The 20,410-nt window shown below is 42.6% G+C and overlaps 1 protein-coding gene across 4 annotated transcripts in view; it reads left to right on the top strand.

The window, feature by feature from the left end:
- Positions 1-272: 272 nt before the first annotated feature.
- The window catches only part of LOC147157604 (triple functional domain protein), a 54,272-nt gene continuing 34,134 nt past the window's right edge, over positions 273-20,410 (top strand). For all 4 annotated transcript variants that reach the window (XM_086062036.1, XM_086062034.1, XM_086062033.1 and 1 more), the window contains exons 1-3: positions 273-794; positions 13,301-13,351; positions 19,880-19,954. In XM_086062036.1, the coding sequence (XP_085918162.1) occupies positions 731-794; positions 13,301-13,351; positions 19,880-19,954 (190 nt within the window). In that variant the 5' untranslated portion in view covers positions 273-730. The remainder of the gene's footprint in view (positions 795-13,300; positions 13,352-19,879; positions 19,955-20,410) is intronic.

Raw genomic sequence — 20,410 nt, 5'->3', positions numbered from 1 at the left:
GCATGTTTTATTTATTTATTTTTTCTTTAACTCTGTAATGGGGATACTAACAAATAAAGAAATAAACAAATGGCTTTTGGAGTTCCAGAGAATTACTGCAGGGGGCAGCAGTAGTATACAGTTGACAAAAGTGGGGCGAGCAAGATTCACCATTTTTAATGGCTTTTGGAGTTCCAGAGAATTACTGCAGGGGGCAGCAGTAGCCTATAGTTGACAAAAGAGGGGCGAACAAGATTGACCACAAATGTAAATCAAAGCAGTTGACCTTTTCTCCTTTCATCGTAGTTTCCCCCTGAATACCGTTTCAAAGTGTCCTATGTATATCGACTATATTTTTTAACTGTTTATTTTTTCTAATTTAATGTACTCCTCACTGTAGCTTTGACACGCCGTCCCGCAGTGTTTCGCGGACGAGCCAACAGTCAGCGGCCCCTCCCGCCCCCTTTCCTCCGCGTAAGTGACTCTCCCTTCGGCTTCACTCCTGAGGAGGAACCCGGTGCACCCGGTCCATCGTTTCTTTCTTTTCTTTCTCTTTTTTCTTTTTTACAACTACCACCAAGATGGAGGCTCGCAGATGGCAAGATTAGCGCTGAGAAAACAACCATACCACCCGCGTGTCTTTAATGACGCCTTGGTTGGCAACAGAGGGGATTTTCTCACATCATTTTACCCATTTTGGGGGGATCTGATCGGGACATACTGAGCTCCGGGTGTCGCGGTTGTGGCAGCCATGAGCTCCGGGGAAGGAGCGGAGGAGACGACGAAGGACGCCGGGGACATAGGGTTCAGGACAGGTAAGACAAATAATGATGAGCTCCACCGGGGATGATAATGATGGACATTTATCCCCAAACGTGATGACTGTTTTGGGGGTGCCAGACAGTGAACGACTGGGGTCGAGGGGAGGGGTGGGGGACGACGACGCTTGACCCGACTGTAAATAGCACTACTGTCATAAATGGGCACAAACATTCACTGCCATTGTTTTACACATATAAATGTTAGTGTATTTAACCGTTTTTAAAAAAATATATGTATGCCAGACTATGTAGCTATCCATTAGCTTGAGTGCTAACGTTTCAAGCCCCATCTTTTTCCAAGATGTGGCACCGTTCATCGACCAGCTACTAAAAGGAGACACTATCCGACCTTTTTGGCTTTACCGTAGCCACACTTAAAACAATTACACATGTAAAATAAATTGTGAGTAATGTAATTGACCAAAATAAAGTTGGAAGGCGTACACAACCGCGTGCATTGCACCTTCCAACGCCACAATTGGGGAGGAAAACGAGCATCTGCCATTAATATATAAGTCGCCCGTTTAGCCTGTGTGCTCTTGACACTTTGGTTTGTGCTTAAACCCTATGAACCCCAAGCCGAAAAGCAGCGTAGAGGCGAGGGAAAGCGCTGTCTGTTGAGCTATTTAGCTTGGAGTTAGCCTCCTAAAAAGCCTGTCTGGCTACCAAATGCTAATTTAGCATCGCTAGCTCGCCAGTGAGTTGACAAAGCCGGCGTGTCCTTTGCTCGACTTCTTCCTTGTGAAGAAAAAAAACATAGATGCGATGTGAATGCTGTAGTTTGAATTCAACATTCGCCTAAGTAGATCATGTTTTGCTTTTTGTGTTGTCAAAATTACACGACAGTGCGAGCTATGTAAACAATACACGGCGTGGCACATCCCAACATATTCTGGGTGTGTTAGGCTAAGCTAAGTGTGGCACATAATGCACATTCTGGCTAAAAACAGGCTTTTGTTAACTCGATCACGCTCTGTCACTTATGAGGGGCAACCGCAGGAAATCTGGAGCGCTGATTTATTGGGACGATTGCTTTGCGTTGTGCACAATGCTAGCATCTCATTTTGCAACTGTAACAGTAAGAGTGACAGGCCTGCAGTGATGGAAAAGACAACAACAATGGGCCATAAACTGTACATTTCAAGCGGTTCAATGTGCATGGGTAGGGTCCGAGAAAGGGTTTTACAACACTTTTTTAATGCCGGCAGAGGCATGTGTGGTTTATTTTGGTAGCTTCTTAGATTACTCCACTGTCCTACCTATGCTCAATGTATATTTTAAGTGTTCACACATTATGGAATTATATGGTGGATCTGGATAAGATTGTGGGCTAGGCTAAACTTGTATGTTCATGCCAAGTCACCCCCAGCTTAGTTCACTCTTTGCAGGCATTGAACTGCTTCCAGCGCCTGATGTCATGTCTGCTTGTGTCATCATGCCTGAGCTTTTGCAGCTTGAATGCGTTTCAAATCAATTCCTATGTAGCCAAAGTATCTCAGCAAATGAGTTGTATGGCATTCTCATATATATCCATGAGTGACCATTGTGCCGTACCTGAGATGTAGGTGTGATACATACAACCATGCATTTTAGTGTTATAGACCAAGAACAGCAAAAACTGGCCAATTATCACCCCCAACCAAAACAAGTATGAGATTGCCTCTTTTAATTGTTAAGCGATACCCAAAAATATGATCCCAAAATACTTAAATAAATATCATTTCAAATTCAACTTGCATTCCCCTGAAAAACTCCTACTTTCCTAGTCATCATTTTATTTCACTCATTGTTTACTTACAGTTCTGGTATATCACAAAGAAGTCTTTATCTTTGGTTGGGCACATTTTAATTACCAGCATGAGTTACTGTTACACGTCCTTGGGTCCCTTCAAAGGTAGTACATCAATCAAAGCTATAATAATAAATAATAATAATATTTTTAATGGTGTTCAGATATCCATGCGTGAATATTGTGCTGCAATGATTTCAAAGATATCCAGGCTTTTTGTTATGACTGCGGTTGTGTAAACCAGGACACCAAAGCTGACAATCAGCCCCCTGCAGTTTCATGTCTAGTGCGATTATAAGCCACAAAGGAAGTTGTGCATCTTTACTACCCGAAGGCTTCCTCTTAGTCGTGCCCTGAAAGTCAGACATTTTGGTTGGTCGTGTTGCTGCACAGCTGCCACTGTTCTATGGATCCTTGATTAATTTGTGCTGCGATTAGACCGTGTCACACGTGGCTCCTTTTGTGGTTACCACAAATAGATCCGGCGCTATTTTTAATTTGTAGGTTAGAGACGATACATGATTATTTATCGGCAGAGCCAACACCAATTACAAAGGAGCCCGCGTGTCACCAGCGTCACACCAACTACAGGCTATGTTCTAAGTAACATTTCAACCTCTTAAGCATTCCATTTAGGCGATTCCAGTCTTATTCAAAGTCAGGCATGTAAAATTGATTTTTTTCTTCTTTTTAATTATGTATTTTATTGAAATTGTACCATTTAAAAACACACACGCTTGTGCACAATTTCAGGTTACATTTTTTGTGTAATTTGTTGGAATCCTGCCATTTCTTTATAAATTGCAAGTAAAGTTGTACCAATTACAGTAGTAGTTGAGCACGTGTCTAGGGCAGAAACAGTCAAAACTTTGCAGTGATAATTTTTCCACACGGAATAAGGTTACTGCTGACTCACAAACCACCATGTGTAGAATTAAGACAGCATGGCGGCAAGCTGGGAGGAAAGAGTGTGCAGAGAAAAAAACAGCGAGTACCATTTCACATTTAAAAACAGAAGATAATTGGGCAATGTGTCAACTGCAGAGCAGACCTAACGTCAACACAAAGTATTGAGGTTAGCTCATTTAAAATGGCCTTTCACCACTAGTTAGAATGTATTGTAATGCACGTCCCCAAGGTTGGTTCTTTACTGAACAAACGGTAACAAAATAACACACAATAAGCATTAAGCACACTATTACACGAGCTGCTACGGCCACAACTTACGCCCAGCCACTCTACAGTATGCAAATTGGCTAACGGTTAGCCAGTTACTAGCCATTTGCTAGCCTGAGCTCACAACAGCAAACGCCACATTTTCATTCGCTGTCTATGATGTCACCATTCTCGTTCACTGACTCCCATGTCACTCACCAGGCTAGGCCACAACGTTTTAAAGCCGTACAAACTCAAGAGTCGTAGATATTAGTGTGCACGTTTTGTTGTTGAATAGTTTAGTAATTAGCGAAGTGAGCTTTTATCTGATTAATCCATTTGGGCTGTTCTAAATATGATTGAACAATCATGTACTAAATATGCCAGGCAGATGCTGACACTTGTTGGTTGAAATAAAGGTTAATTAAAAGTGGGGTAAAAAAAACAGTCCAAGTCTTAACATGTTTTGAGCAATCCCAGATGGAGCTAAAATAGTTAGCTAGGTAAGCTAGCAGTGGAACCACTTGACTGTAGATGTACCTTTTAGCTTTGTACGCCTAGTTCTCAGTTAATGGAAGGCTAGCGTGTCACATACAAGCTCTCGTTTTGCACTCGCAGCTTCTTCCTCCATCCTGGGAATCTTGTTCAGACTTGCACAGTTTTGTGTGTCTCGCCACAGGCTACGCGCCCCTACATCCACATCGAACTCCTTGTCATCCTTTTCCCTTGGCATCGCTGTTTGTCAATCCAACCTTGTCTGTTTTTGTGCGCTTCCTTCCTCTGTAATTCTTGTTGTATCGTGTCAGGACTGTTCACGCTGATGCACAGTGACAATTAGAGAGAGGTTAAAAAAAAACAAAAAAAAAACCCTTCCCTCCTTCCAGACTGGAATTAATATGTTGGCTTCGCTGCTCGGGGAGGTTTGTTGTGACATGTTGTCACTCATCAACTTGTTCCACGCCGCGAAAGTCACTCTTTGTGCCAATGACCTAAATATTGATTCAGAACGTTTATTACATGTCGGTAATGCAGGGTTTTATTGTGCAGTCGCTTCAGAAGATGAAATCCATATCATTCGGACTTCATGAATGAACATTTCGGGGCACCACGGTGCCCGTTCACAAGATGGCCGTGTACTGGATGCTTGAATGAGCGCCGCTGTGTGTTTGTGTGTTCAGCCAGCCGGCAGCACAGGGATGGAAATTTGATCCGGAGCTTACATTTATGACTCAGGCCGATTCACCCAGGAAGAGGTTGGCACACACAGTCGTTCACGCACGCCCACACTCCCAACGCTAATGGATATTGATCTCGGAGATGGAGACTGATTGAGGTTTCCCTTCAGGCTCAAAGCAACGTCAGAGGGAAAAAAAAATGGAATTACACACTGAGCTGAGCTTCCTAGTGCACATTTTGCTTAAATAGTTCTGCAGACATTTTCTCTCAAGTTCTTATCACAAGTTGATATGACACAATGACTGGTCATCCGGGTCAGGTTTACTTTGGCTTTGCAATGACGTATTTCAATGTCTGCAGTTGTTTGCGCAGCTTTCGACTTAAAGGGGGAGAGAGTTTGATGTTCAACTCACTTTATCTGGCCATCCTAGCCTAGTATGTTAATGACGGGGTTGGTTGGACCCCTTAGTTCTCTACCAATATTAGCTCTTGGTCTTACGAAGACATTCTTGGACAATTCTACGCTTCCAACTTTGTCGGAAAAGTTTGGGGAAGGCCCTTTTCTTGTTCCAGCAGTTCCAGCTTGACACTGCCAACTAGCTAATAACGTCAGGTTCCCAAAAGCTTCTATCCGTAGAGTGGATGTCATAAGGTAAACCAAGAGAGACTTTTCTAATACATGCATCAGCCCAGTAATAGTTTCCTGTGTGAAACACTCAAGATTTTAGTGGTGGGAGCCAATCTGGTAGGAAATTGTATTAGGGCTGATAAGCACTGACTGACCAATGGCTACTGAATTATGCAGGTCTGTAAATGGTGACATTGTCATCGTATTCACATAAAGATGCAAGTGCTGACGCAAAAGATTTGGGGCGCCGTCATGGTAACAAACGAGCAAAGGGGGAAAATGTTGTGACCTCACAGATTGGGTTCCATTGCCCCCCCCCCCCCCCCCACCCCAAAAAAAAAAACAGTAGGAAAAATTCGTCCCACATGCCTGGCTGCGCTGCACACTGTAATTATTCAATGAGAACACGATGAGCGAAGCCACACAGCGAAGTGAATGGCAGCGCTGCAGTTGCTGGGAGCTCAAAGCACGTATGACGTCAGCGTTCACCTTTTGGTGCACCTCAACAATGCAAGCCTAAACTAGAACAAAGCGCCGCAGATTAAATTACAGACATCAGTGTAAACTATTTGGCCTTCGCCGGATGTGTTCTACATCCCAATTTGAAGACTGGCATCGTAACTCTTATGTGTCAGGCAGTGTAAGATCGTGTATTGATATACGCAGACCAATGAATTAGAGTGACTGATTTAGTAAGCTTGTCATTGTTTTAACTTCAGTGGAGTAGCAATATAAATTTAGTGGCGGTACAGTGTGGCCAGCACGGACGGCCTCTGGCCTGTTAGAGGGGAGAGTTCATTGGATTATACAGAAATTTAATTCAGACGGTTTGTTCTGTGGTTGTGTGTGTTCTTGTGTGCCTTTTAGGAACTACGGTGCTAGCTTTGTGGAAGTTGGGGGAATGACGCACACAAAACTAGCCATTGAGTCACCGCTTCTCAAACACATTGCTAAAATGAATGTTGTCAGACTTTGTAAAACAGTACAGTATTCCCCAATATAGTTGCGATTTGTGGATTATTTCTTAATATGCTATCATCTGCTAGCACTGAAAAATAACCATATTCTGTGTTTTTGTGCTCAGGCTGGAACCTTGTCTAATAAAACTGGTGTATGTGTCATCTTGGTGACAAGGCACTATGTTAAAGTGAGGGGGAGGAGCTTCATTTAATCAGGCCATAGCACTGATAAAAGGTAAAGTAGTGCTTTACCGCCATCTTGTGGCATCTATAGTCGATTATAAACCGTTTTCTGTGGTTGGTTGTCTGTGGTTGGTATGGAATGATGCCACACTTTATGTAGCTGAAATAGCTGTCACCATCCCACCAACACTGCCTTGCAGTGAAAACACACACATGAGGAGAGTGGACCAAATTTATTCCAACTGAACTGTGGCGAACTCAATTTTACCACTTGGGGAATGCTTGACTTCATATGACCCTGACACGAATCTCAAAATCTTTGCATTTGTTCTGCGAATGGAAGCCAAATCTTGAGTTCTAGTTAAAATAAGAAAATGATAACATTGACTTTTCTTTTTGTGGTTCAGTCATATCTTGTGATCCTGGCATTTTGTGTGTCATTTCCTGATGAAAACGCTAATTAGTAAATCAAGAAACAACCAGTTTTTTGTTTCCAAGTAGACTCATAATGTTTATTTTGGAGCAAATCCTCCCCATGACATTTTAGATATCCAAAGGTTTAGACTTAAGATCCGCAGCCTGTATGTAATCTTCAAGCCCAGGTCCGCGTTCATCTAAACATACCTGGAACTTGGTTTCATCATCACACAACAATCAATTTCCAACCACTTGTCTTTACTATTATATTTACAAAACCATGTCAGTCAAGGCCTGTTAGACTTTACAACTTGCACACAAAGTTGCCGTCTACATAAAACCAAAGGTCAACTGATATGGGTTTTGAGCAACAGTGTCATTCTCTCGTCGTATATAAACACAGTGATCATAATGAACTACATATTCTGAAAAGGTAGCTTTGGTGTAAAGAAGAAGAAGAAGGACGTTGGAAGACTTTTGGCCGAGAATGAGTCTGTTATTTACTGAGGAAGCTGTAGCACGTTGCAGTGTTTGGCAGATGTGTTAATAAAAGTGTTTGCCTTGTTTGGCTTTTCTCTTACAATCAACTAAACATCAGTACACTCGGCACACAGTCATGCACCAAAAAAAAACTCTTGTCTCCCCGCCTGTGGGTTTATTAAAAAAGGATCTGTCGCGCTCTCGTTTGCTAATTTCTCCGGCATGATAGCTAATTGGTGCAAGTTCAGGGTACATTTCCTGCCAAAGCTGCCGCTCTGTTGCAAGAATTTGGAAGGAGAGAGTCGAGGGGCTGGAGAGAGAAATAGAGAAAAGCTTAGGAGGTAGGTGTGCACAGGTTGCAAGACGCCGTGACATCATGACTGGAGATAATCATTTCTCAGCGCATTCTTGTCGCAGCAGCGTAAACTAAAAGCCCGTGTGAGCCAACCGCCCCTGTTCAGTGCAGGTCGTTGTAGATTTTTTTTTCTTTACACTTTACTCAAATGAGATACACATTTAACTGGGAGGGTCTTGGAAAAAAAGGCAGTGAGGGAGTTAACCAAACTAGGACAGGTCCTGAAAGACCATTGTACTCCTTTTTCCTGTGCTCTAGTCTCTAGAGTGTTCAAAACTGCTATCTCACTGTTGCCATTTTCTTTCGCGCTCCTTTTTTTTGGTCTCTGCCACTGACTACTTTGTACCTGTGACTTTTCTTAATCCAAGGACTGGAAGGGAAAAGGATATCGATGAGGGTCATGTGCTGGCGTTGACCAAAGTAAAAGCTCCTTACTGTAATACTTGGGGTATTAACTGCATTGATGCATTGATGTACAAAGGATGCACTTTACCATTTTTCATTATACAGTGCCTACTGTAATCTTGACAGGTCTGCTGGCTTTTCGATTAATGCTTAGATTGAAGCTTTTTCATTGTCGAAAGAAACAGCGATCAATTGAATGTCAGGTTGTGACGTAAACCACTTCTTCTTTGCTCATTTGTCGTGGGGGTTTGCGTACCCCGTTTTTGCCAAGAATTAGGCCATTTGCAGTTATTACAGCTATTTCTTGTTTGTTAGCATCTCGTTAGGACCAATCCATTCAAAACAGTTTGGCTTTGGCCGTTTTTTAGCAAATGGAAAACAAACTGCCGCAATGGAAAAGCAGCAAACTCTTGTTCTTTCAAAAATGATACTATTTATTTGGCTTTAGTCCTCATCTCCAAGTACTCCATACCTCTGCTCAAGTATCAAGCGAGGATCAAGTTATGGTTGCATGAAATGAAAGTTGTCTGCACTTGACAAGACCGAGCCGTGTGTTTATTTTGCTTGTGAGTAGGCACACAGTGTTGTGTTGTATTTTAATGTTTGCCATTTGCTAGCTTGTAGATGAATGATTCATCTGTTTATGTGACAGCAACAAAAGTGTCTTATAAACTCCTGATACACTCACGTAATAGTTGTCTGGGTGGTTAAGTGCTGGGGTTCTCGTACCTTTTGGGTCAAGAGACCCATTACAGGGGAGGTATTTTTTCCCAAGGACTCCCCACCATGCCACTCCATAAGTTTAACCAAGAGAGGAAAGTCAAAGTTGTATTTTCAGAAGTGATTTTCAAAAATAAAACTTCGATTTTGGTAACGCTATGGATTTTTTCTCTGGAAATTGCTCTAAAAAGTAGGAACGTATTCCTGTAATAGTAGGCAAAATGCACTTGCTAACCTGGCTTTATCTCTTGTTAGCATATGATGCTGTAACCACTTGGGAATGGGCAACATTCAGTATCACTTCAGGTTCAATATTAACTGCTTGGTTTTGACAGTTTCACAGGCAGCTTTAGGTAATGCTTGCAGGTTTCTCTCACCTCCCTGCATCCCAATTATACGTCTTGTTCTTTGATTTTTAGATGACATTATTTGCGCATTCATTTTGCATCTACCCCTGCAAGACCACTTCAATAGTAGTAGGCCATGAATAGCTTATCTGCCTGATGTCTCATTTTAATCAAGTGTGACCAAGACAATAGGTATTCTTAAATGAAAGGGGGGGTGGGGGGGGTCGTTCTTGCCTGCCCGTGAGTCAAGCGATGAGTGTGTCTGCCGAGAAGAAGGGGAAGGGGAAGGCAGGGGCCCCATAGCAAGGGTGGTCTTGTGTTCATGTGGGCCGTGAAACAGAAACGAGCGAGCGTTGGGGGACAAGAGGGAGCTGTTTGTGCGGAGCGTGCTCACTTTAAGGCTACACTACTGAGGTCTATGTGAGTTCACTGTATCTTAACAGCACATTTCTTAGACACGAGACGTCCGGTGTTGTATGAGATCAAGCCTTTTGGATTTTTATTTCTGCTTTGTCATTTCCTCAGCGGTTGTTGTAGAAGTATGTGTGTGTGATCTGTTAATTTTTTTCCAAGCAGTTTGGCGCAGTGTTAATGCATGTAAAGTGTGTTTGCGTGTGTGTGTGTGTGTGTGTGTGGGGGTGTGTGTGTGTGTGTGTGTGTGTGTGCGCGTGCGCGTGCGTGTGTGTGGTTTGCATTCAAGCGCGCTAACTGCAGAAGCGCTCTGGAAAAGCTTCCCCACTTGATTGTGTGAACTCCATATCTATGCTCATGTGTTTTATCTATGTTTTTTTTTTTGTTTATATAAAGATAAAATGTGGGCACCCGTGCATGTGGTCCATCATTGTGTTGTTGCGCGCTGTGGTTTAAGTCGGCGTCTTTGGCGGACGCCTTGGGCATTGCAAATATGTGAAGTATGTTTAGTCTTTTTGTGTGTTCTCCTGCGTGCCATCCCATTGATTCGCAACTTATCGCCGTCTTCGCTGAGAACCTTTTAAACTGCTTGACTAATGACCACACTCTACCCATACAGCGGTTGCGTGCAAAGCTAATACGTGAAGCTTGTGCTATGCAGCTTTAAGGTGAACTATGCCACGAGCTGTATGGTTGCAATTTGTACAGTTGTGTTTACCGTTATTTGCACTCTTGATCTTTGGCAAAAAAAAATTAAATAAATCCTTGTACAAGCTGTAATACGTCTGGGAACATATTCTGTGGACAGACGAAACCAAAATATTGATTTTTTGGCAGTGCGCACCAGTGATTTGTTGATAGCTAGCAATGAAATGAAGCCTACACCTTACCTACAGTTAAGCATGTTGGAGATCCATTATGTTGTGGTGAGTGTATCAACAGAATCATGAGATTAGACAAATATTTTTTTTTATTGTGAATGACTTAATCGGTAAGTGGAAAATGTAGATGAAAGTGTTTGTAGGCGCAAACAGCTGGGTGTTTTAATGTGGTAAGGCTATACTTGCCACTAGCTTGCAGCATGGGTCGGAGGAAATGTAACATGATTGCATAAGAAGCTAAAAGGAACTCAGTAATACTGATAACTGCCTTGCCGAGGTGTAGTACACTGAGTCGGTGTATTACACCTCAGCATGGCAGATGCTTCTGGAGCTTGAGATTTTCCAACAAATCTGAGACAAACCCCTCAACACAAGCAATGTGGTCTTTGTTTGATGACGACCATGGACGAGGTGTGTAAACAAGAGTTCCAGACCCGGTGTCACAAAATTACTTTTCTTTTCCTCCAAGTATAATCTTCCTCCAGCCACTTTCCCAGCATTCTCGTTCAAGGCTTCATGTCGTTGCTGCGGACCATTGTCACGGACTTCTTGATGTCGTCTACATCTTCAAAGCGGTCCCCCTTAAAGTCTGCCTTGATCTTGGAAAAGTGGAAAAAAATTCACAAAGCCAGATCAGTTGAGTTGCTCCAGCATGGGGATGTTCTTTTTCTTTTTTTTTTTCTTTTTTTTTTGTGTCAGGAAATGTCGGATGCTAAGTGCATTGTGAACAGCTGTGTTGTCATGATGAAGCAGTCACGAACTGCAAACATCTCTGCTGTAAAAGCGTAACTCCTTTGTAAATCAAACATCTTATTACGGTCATTTTCCAAGCTTGTCGGCCCTTGGCTTTCTGCAGTAAGGTAACGCCGATTGCCACAATGTTGACAAGCCTTTGCTCAACTACAAAACAAAGCAAATGGAAGAGGTTTGGTTCGAAGGGGAAGCACATCGTGTTTTGAAGGGCAGTATTGTCGGCCAATGGAGTTACTTATTTAAAATGTCAGCATTATGATAACATATTATTATTGGCTATTTAGCTACACATTTAAGCTAAATAATTGCTAAAATAAATAATAAATAAATAATTGGGAGAATCTTTCTTTAAAAAAAGTAAAAACTGCGGACTGAACAGGTTATTATCGGACAAACGGTCTCATGTTTACCTGATGTTGACGGCGATTAGAAACCGGATTGGACAGGAAGCAGGCCGAAGCTGAGTCACTTCGGCCAGAGCGTGTGCCCCACTGAATCAACCAGTTGACCCGCTTGACCAGTCACCATGTTTACATTTAGACGCCGTGTGACACTGAGACTGAGCACAGTTTCGCTTCGGTCACAGCAGCAGTGGCAGAGTGTCTTGCTCATCTATATATAGACTGCATCAATGGGAGGATTGTTGTTAGGCACAGAGTCGATTAGCACTGTTGTCATGAGTTGTGTTGAAAAAAATACATATTCATGGTTGCGTGAGTTTGTCTATTTTATGGCGGAGGGAAGGACATAATAACATTTGGGATTTTTTTTATTTTTTTCCCCCTTATTTGATGAATCCCTGCCCTGGGATTGGTTGTTAACCCGCAATCCTAATGAGGAGAAGCGCTATAAAGTTGGCTGGATTGATGTATCTCTTGTTTAATATCAGTTTGTTTAAGTTGGTTGAATCAATGGAGACCTAAAGGATTTGGAAGCAACCAGATATTCATATCCAAGCGGATTGCTGCGTTTAGGAGTCTCACACCGAAACATAGAAGTGCATGATCAATAGCAGTTCCAGCCACATGTAAAGCTAAATGCTAAATAACGGGAAAAAAATAATGCTTAATGCTGGACCTTTTAGAACAACAAATAATTTGTGAATTACAGTTCTGGTATATTGACAAATTGGGGATACTTGCGATGTGTGTCGTGAAAATATATCGTCATGCAGCACCAGAAGGCAAACTTAGTTACGCCATATTTTATGGTTTTTCCTTGGATTGTTATGTATTCAAGGTCTCAACGTGTTTTCTCTTCAAATATTTATCGTTAGGACTTTATTACTGCGTTAGTCAATGCAAGGCATTTAAAGGCAACATCATTTAAGATGTTAAAAAAAAAAAAGAAGCAGTTTTCTAAAATTACTTCAAGAACATGATTTTGGAAAAAAAATTCTAAAAGACCTTAGCTATGAGGGGGAAAACAGCATAGTTTTTAGGGGTCAATGTTAGATTTAAAAGCATTTACACTTGGGGCTACCTCTGTTGGCATCTTATTCCATTCGCTGCAGCATGACAGCAAAATGCTGATGCACCATGTTTGCTATGACCTTTGGACTCCACTAATTGACCCGAGTCACCTGATCACAGAACCCTTGTGGATTTATAATGTGTGAGCATTTCTTTAATGTTAGCATTGGTTCGAGACAGACTACCGTTGGTTCTGACTTGAGTGCAAATTTTGAGTCACTCCATTGCGGAAGTAATAGAACTCTTTTTGTACAGAGGTTGATGGATAGATGACAAGATAGATAATCCTTAAGACAGTTTAATCAACTGGTCAGTATGACTACAGGGTTTGTTTCATGCTCATCTTCCTCTTTCTTCTGTTTCCTACAGATGGATCCCTCCCTAAAGAGCCAAAAGGAGATGTGTCCAGTCAGATTGCAGGTACATTTGTTAGCCCCCCCGCAAATGTGTATGCGCATGCAGTAAGAGTGTCTATTTTATTAGTTTACCGGATGGGGTTAGGCCGCTGTCACAGTAATTTCCCACCACCACACTCACCTTGACTCCCTAACCCTCATTGTCGCCTCCCTCGTTCTGATTGGGTGCTCGTCGCCTTAGCGACAGCAGCCTCTCACACTCTTGATTAGAGACGGATGTGCATCAGCATGGCCTTCGCACCCCCTTTTTCAGCACTCTGCTGTCCTTTTTGTGTTGGGGATTTGATTTTCTACTGTATGGGTTAATAATATACTTCTTGATCAATTTTCAATTTGTGTATCTTAGTCCCTAAAGGATTAACACTCTGCAATGGTTTTACTCCAAGTATTGGTTGTAAAAATAAATATATAAATAAATAGCAACCCCCAAAGGACCAAACCTACATATAAAGGAGGCCAGCAAATTGGCAGGTTGCACCGGGGCCTGGGGGGGGCAATGGTGGGAACGACTCCCATTGACAAATATGATGAAAACATGAATTCGATTGATACGTGGCAGCACTGCTGCTGTGCCTTCTCACTTCTCTTGGCACACTATTTTTTCTTAAGATTCACATGCTTTCCAGCCATTACTAGAGATTTGTCAGGGATTAACTCTCCCCATCTGTTGGCCCGGCAATACTACTGGTCCAACTGGGTGAGGCATGAGAACAGGACAGTTATGTAATAAATGTTCTACCTTCAAATCCAGGCAGATGGGCTGAAAAGTGTCATTGCTCGTGATTTTTTATTTACTTTGAGTGTAAATGTTGAAAGGCTCCAAAACACACTGCAAATAGTGAAATGTCCCATTGATGAGTCCGTTTTTCTTTTAATGTAATGCCAGTTTCACCTCCAGAGGGCGTATTTGTGTAGAGGACAATATCAAGCGCAAGGGGCCAAGATACAAGTACTGCATTGAATCTCCATTAGTCGCTTAACCATGCAGTCAGACTGTGTTCATATTTAAATTATATTGTTAAAAATATTCTTTATTGTGGTTTCTTCCTGGGTTGTCACAAAGAGATCCTGAGACATGAACGTTCGGCACAGATGAGCTGTCTTCCTCCTTTTTTCTCTGTCCTTTTCTTCTTCTTTTTTTCGCCGTCTTATGGTCACTGGGGCAACCTTGGCCTGCTTCTCACTCGGTAAGCCTACACTGCTATTAGAGGTCTGGACGGATGGAGAGAACCGAACAAGGCGGTGGTGAAGGAGGGACTTCTTGTCCTGTACCTCAAAGGCCAGCATTCATATATTTGAAGCCAAAGAGGAGACTGAAAATGGGGCAAATTGCTCAGGCTTAGTGCTTGGCGTGAAACAGATGCATTTATGCAGCAATTTTTTTATTTGCTACAATAAATGCATAATGTTATTTAGTCCACATTCCCTTCCTCAGAGCTGTTGAAGAGGGAATTAATTTTAATAGTGATGTGAATTTTAAGAGCTAGTGTAGTGGTACGAATAAGTGAGACAGGGGAAAGTCAACCTTAAACATTTCTTGACAATAATATGTTATATGTGACCTCGCTACTCTAAATATGACATTCTGATTAATATTACATTAGTGGATTATGAGCTATGAAGGAAAATCCATCTCAAGGGGCGGCCATTTAGCCCCTTGCTGTCGACTGAAGATGACATCACAGTTGCTCACCTGTTTTCTGAAGCCGAGCTGTGATTGGTTGTTACCTGGGACCTGTGTCGTCATTTAAACTTGACAGAAAGTGGCAAAATGGGCGCCTTCTGATACTAATAAAAACTTTGGGATTTTGCTGCTTGACTCATATTCCACTAGCAGAATACCTTATTTAGACTAGTGGTGCTGCGTTGAATATATTATTGTCAAGAATTTTTTTTGGGGGGTTGACTTCCTCTTTAGCTGACTGGGTAACCCCAAGGCCCTTTTGCAACCACATTAAACAACTTCAGGATGATCTAGAACAAATTGGAGTGGAGCCTGGTCCTCTCACAGTCCAACATCAGTGGCGTTAGACCTCACCTCATCACACTTTTGGATAAATGGATTTGTAGAGACTCCCAAAGACACACTCCAAAATCGAGTAAAAAGTCTTCCCAGAATAGCAGAAGATTCTTTTGGAAGGTCTTTTAAGTTCATTGTTAGTAGTAAGTAGTACTACAGCTGTTTCTGATCACAACAACCTATCGGAGCAGCCCTTTTGGTTTCCTGATGGGCAACTTCTCCTTGTAAACTGGAACAATCCCGACGGATGATGAAGGACATGCAGTCATTGGAATCTGGAGTCCTCCTAGCATGCTAATCCAAACCATATTTCCATAATTTAAAATGGAGAATCTGGAAAAGATGTGGAGAGCTCTTGGTATTGTATACTATACTGTAAGAAGAACGGGAGCTGCCAATGATTGGGAATATAATCACACTACATACATTGTTACAGCATGATCTTAGCTAATTCCAAAACGCTGCCATTTCCACGTTGCCGCGTGTACAATAAGAGTAGATCACAATCAACACTGGTTCATGTGTTTCCCAATGAGGATGTAGGTTAGGATTCCAGGTCACGGATGCCCTATTCCTGTCTCCTCCACCCCACCTCAGAGAATTCCTGCTATTCCCACACATCACCCCGACAGGAATTTTTGGCACGCAGTCAACGCGTGAACTTGGCCGCCATGTGGGGGGACGCACATGTGCAACCGTTCTGGTTTCTCTTGCCCCGCAACAGCTGGGCCGGAGGCCGCGCATCCCAATCAGCTGCCAGCGAGCTATTACGCGAAAACACCGTTTGTGATCACTCTTCAACCCAGACAGCCGAGCTCATTTTGTGGTATGATGGGAACTATAACCCCTCCCTCCCTTGACCCGTCCCCATCTGTCCTGGTCTGGGCAGCCGTCGCCTTCTGTCTTTCTCCCCCAAGCGAAACACTCAGGAGGTATTTGTCACACAGTCGTCCTGTGGTGGTGTTGACTAATCTGCTTTGTTGTATCAAGCCCAACTAATGCCCACTTGACCTCTTGGAGGCCCCCACAAGGCACCATTGAAGAGTGTGCGGGCCTTTGATTTTTCCTGACACGTCCGACTCACTAACAGCGTGACCACCAACATGGCCGCACTGGCTGTTCCGCAGGATGTAAAGGACGATGGACATCTCTAGAATTTCACACGCATCCTTTTGCCCTTTCTCAATGTGGGGCGTAGTCACATATCCATTTCGCCACTGCCCACTTTATGTATTCAAACATCAATTCAAAGGCAGATCCTGGCACACACACATCCCGAAACATTTTGGGAACAACTTGTATTGGACGTACAGTTAATTGATGGCTCTGCCTGGAAATCTCAGCAACAAGGTAACGGCAACCTTTTGTCAAATGAGTTCAATGCTTTATTTACTCCAAGATGAAAATGTAAGCCTAGTTCACATAAGTTGACTGCTGCTTTCTCTTTTGTTTAACTTTTAGATGGACCTTAATTATTAACAGGCTGAGTTTAAAAATATCGAATAATCAATATCGAATCGATTTTTTCCTTTTCAAGCCCGATATCGATTGATTAAAACCATGACTCTATTTTTTTATTTTAATTAATTTTAAAGGCCATATTTTTTTGTATTTGACAGTTTTTTTTAAATGTATTTTTCACATGAATTTAAAAGTTTTATGAAATATCTGACTTATTGTACTTTAAGACAATTCAAAAAAAAATTAATTTGTATTTACAATTATTGAAATAGATTATGAAAATATGTTCATCTCATTTAAGTGGTTATAACACGTGTTACTTTCATTACTAAACTAAGTCATTTGACCGGTTACTACGCAAAATTTACTTTGGAATTTAATATTTGTGGAGTTTTTATCACGTACTTGACATTTAAGAATAATTGATGTGCCATAATTAATCAATATCGGATTGAAATGAAGTGATTTGAATCGAATCGGGAAACATCGAAATCGAGTCGAGCTGAACTCCAGTGAATCGAAATCGAATCGATACCCAGTCCTTTCTCACTTTACGACGGACTTCCGTTCTTGTGGTGGCGAGGTAACACACATTCGTACGTAAATCAGAACGGGGCATTTATCATTGAAGAAGATCTTATGTATTTGGGTGAGCAAAAATCAGAACAATGGATTCTATGATAGCAGCAATAGTGCGTTTATGCATTCAATTGAAGTCATTTGTACGCTGTAATGAGATGATTAAAGCTAACGAATGAAAGACGTTGCAACCTTGAGATACTCTGCCAATGCAGTTGTCACAAAAGTGGTGCGGGCTCAGCTTTTGCTGTTGGTTATTGAGCGATTCTGCCAAAATCCCAGCAGAGCGCAAATGTTTTCCTAGCTCTCATGCATAGGTTTTCTCTGTCAGCCTCAAGTCTTCATGCTAAGCAGCTTGCCAGGATGCATAAATGCAGTGCAGGCATGTTATAATTACAAGCCGACCCTAGACATTCAGGATTACCTCCCGCAACCTGTCCTGACCAAAATACAGCACAGATGAACAGCTTGGTGTGTTTACACCAGGCACTCGACACCTAAAGGCGCCGCGTGTGCTCGGAAATGTTTGCCCTGGCTTTTCCACGGGAATGTGTAGATGGGAGCAATGCGCACAGTTTTGGTCTTCTCCTGGATTGGAATATCTTTGCCAAGGAATGCCAGGATTAGGTGCAGCTGCTGCGGCTGCGCCCACAGCGGGCCGGGATCGGTCAATCATAAGTGCCGATGGTAGCGACGGCCGGCATCCCACCATCGTCTTTTTCCAAATTGGAATTATTTGCGGATGAAGTGTTCAGGATGGCATGCTGGACGCTTGCGCACACACGACACAAGTCCGCTGTCATATGTGCGACAGGTACTACACGAAGGGTTTGCATGTGCGTGTGTAGCTGTGACCAGGTCGCGCTTTATTTAGCTGCTGTGCTACTTTCTCCAATCCCGTGGCACCCTCCAACAGGATAAGCGATGTATGCGGGTGCCTAAAGTTAGCTTTTGTGTTTTGCCCACGTCCTGCTTAATTAATTGTCTGGCTAAACATAGAAAATATGTCGTTGCAGGAACAGTTTAAGGCGGTAAGTACTGTGTAAGGGATTCTTTGAAAAACTGCAGTAAAAAGTTGCTCGGGCTTTCTGTGGCGGTTCATATTTTGCAAAACTGCAACGGAAATGAAACCATAATTCCTTAACTGCCGTAAACACAAAAGGTGGATTATTTTTCATAGTGCAAGACAATCCATGGTTCAAATCCAATCCAAGGGTTATTAAATTTATGACCAACTCCATGCGTTTACATGAACATTCACTTTTGTCCTGTCTTGTGTGTTTACCGGAAAAGTTGGGCTTCTAAATCGCCATTTACATTCACGTTGTCTTTTTTTTCCTGAGCATTCATCTTGTCAGCATCGCAACACTTCACTGACCTTTTAATAATCCCCGCGCTTGGTGGCAGCCTGCCAGTCAGCCTGCACATCAAAGATGGTCCTTTTCATCCGAAGATGACTCACTCAGCGGCGAAAAGACGCTGATGTCGTTGCCATCAGTCGCTGACATTCTCCCATATTACACGTTCCCTCACACTTTTCCCCCTTAATACGCACGCCTCTTAACTGCTGCTAATTTAGCATGACTCAGCAGCGGATAAAGTACCCGGCGTTCAGGGATGGTAATGACCACATAACGTTAATGAACGTTCACACTAAAAATACCTATTTTCTCATGCATAATGGAACTAATGCGTCTTATCATCTTGACTCCTGCTCTTCTGAAAATTGGAGGATTGGTCTCTGGGCGTCCCTCCATCCGACTCATTGATCACCTGCTCAGAAGTGCAAGCTGTCTCTTTGCTGGAGCGCGGTGGGAAAATGTACTTGATCATAGCGATTTCTCTTTGTGGCACCCTGAGGGGATGACAGCAGCACAGTGGCCAACCAAAATAAACACACTCATTCTCAACCATAAGCGCTTTAGTATTATTTACAGAATACGTGCAGTAACTACAGTCCCCTCCAAAAGTATTGGAACAGCAAGCTTCTTTGTTTTTGCTCTCTGTCAACAGTCATGAGATACAAGTTGACGCTCACACAGGGGCTTTTTGTTGCTGACGTTATTGCCGGGTTGGGATTTGCAGACGTTTCATTTCATCTTCTATTTATTCCAGAAACAACAGCATGCGCTACACAACATTATGGGGTTGTTTTAAGACCAGACAAAGACACTTGCAATTTGCTGAACATCATTTATGTTCCATGGTTACATCACTCTGTGATGTTTTCTTTTAAAGGTCGAGCGTGTGCCTATCCTGATCAAATACAATATTTTAACTGCCAACCACTATCAGGTGTTCACTCCAGATTCAAATTATGTCCTTAGTAATGTGCCATCAAGGATGAAAAAGGCACATTTTACCAGTTGGGAAAGAAGCAGACGCAAATGGACGTTCCATTTTAATCAGATAAAAGAGCTTTCTGTTCTCCAGCAAGAATAGGTGTCTTCATTTTCTCTTATCTTTTTTCAGGTTTTAGGAGAAATGAAGACATGAGAGCAATGGAGGTGCTTTCCATCCTTAAAGAAAAAGTTGCTTTTTTGTCAGGTAAGGATGTACGTGCCTGCGGTGGTGTGTTAGTGTAGGACACAGTATGGGCATTACAGTTGTATTTGTCACTTGTTCATCCAACATTTCATGTAACATAACATTAGCAACGTCCAATGATGAGCTGAAGGCATACTTGTGTGAGATCTTTTGGTCCCACGCCAAACCGTTGGTGGTTCCACTCTAAAAGAAGCTCAAGAGTCAATAGTTGGACCCTTGCCTTGACCCCGCCTGCACGCATGAACGCAAACCTCCCCCACCGGTTGTCTCGGCAGCGTCAGCATGGCTGCGCAGTGTCTTTGCAGCCCCCCCGCCGCGATTCACACACGCGAGCGCACACGCTTGTCTCGTGCCAGGGAAAAACTGCAAGAGCTTTTAGAGAGGGAGTGATGAGAATATTAACGAATGTTAGTATAACAGTATTACCTCTGCCAATGGCCGAGTCCGGGTGGGCCA

This window comes from Leptonotus elevatus, chromosome 19 (genome assembly GCF_054856555.1).
Source record: "Leptonotus elevatus isolate MCC_2025b chromosome 19, RoL_Lele_1.0, whole genome shotgun sequence".
NCBI classification, from domain to species: Eukaryota; Metazoa; Chordata; class Actinopteri; order Syngnathiformes; family Syngnathidae; genus Leptonotus; species Leptonotus elevatus.
The sequence above is the reverse complement of the archived record's forward strand: the minus strand, read 5'-3'. Positions and strand labels throughout refer to the sequence as shown.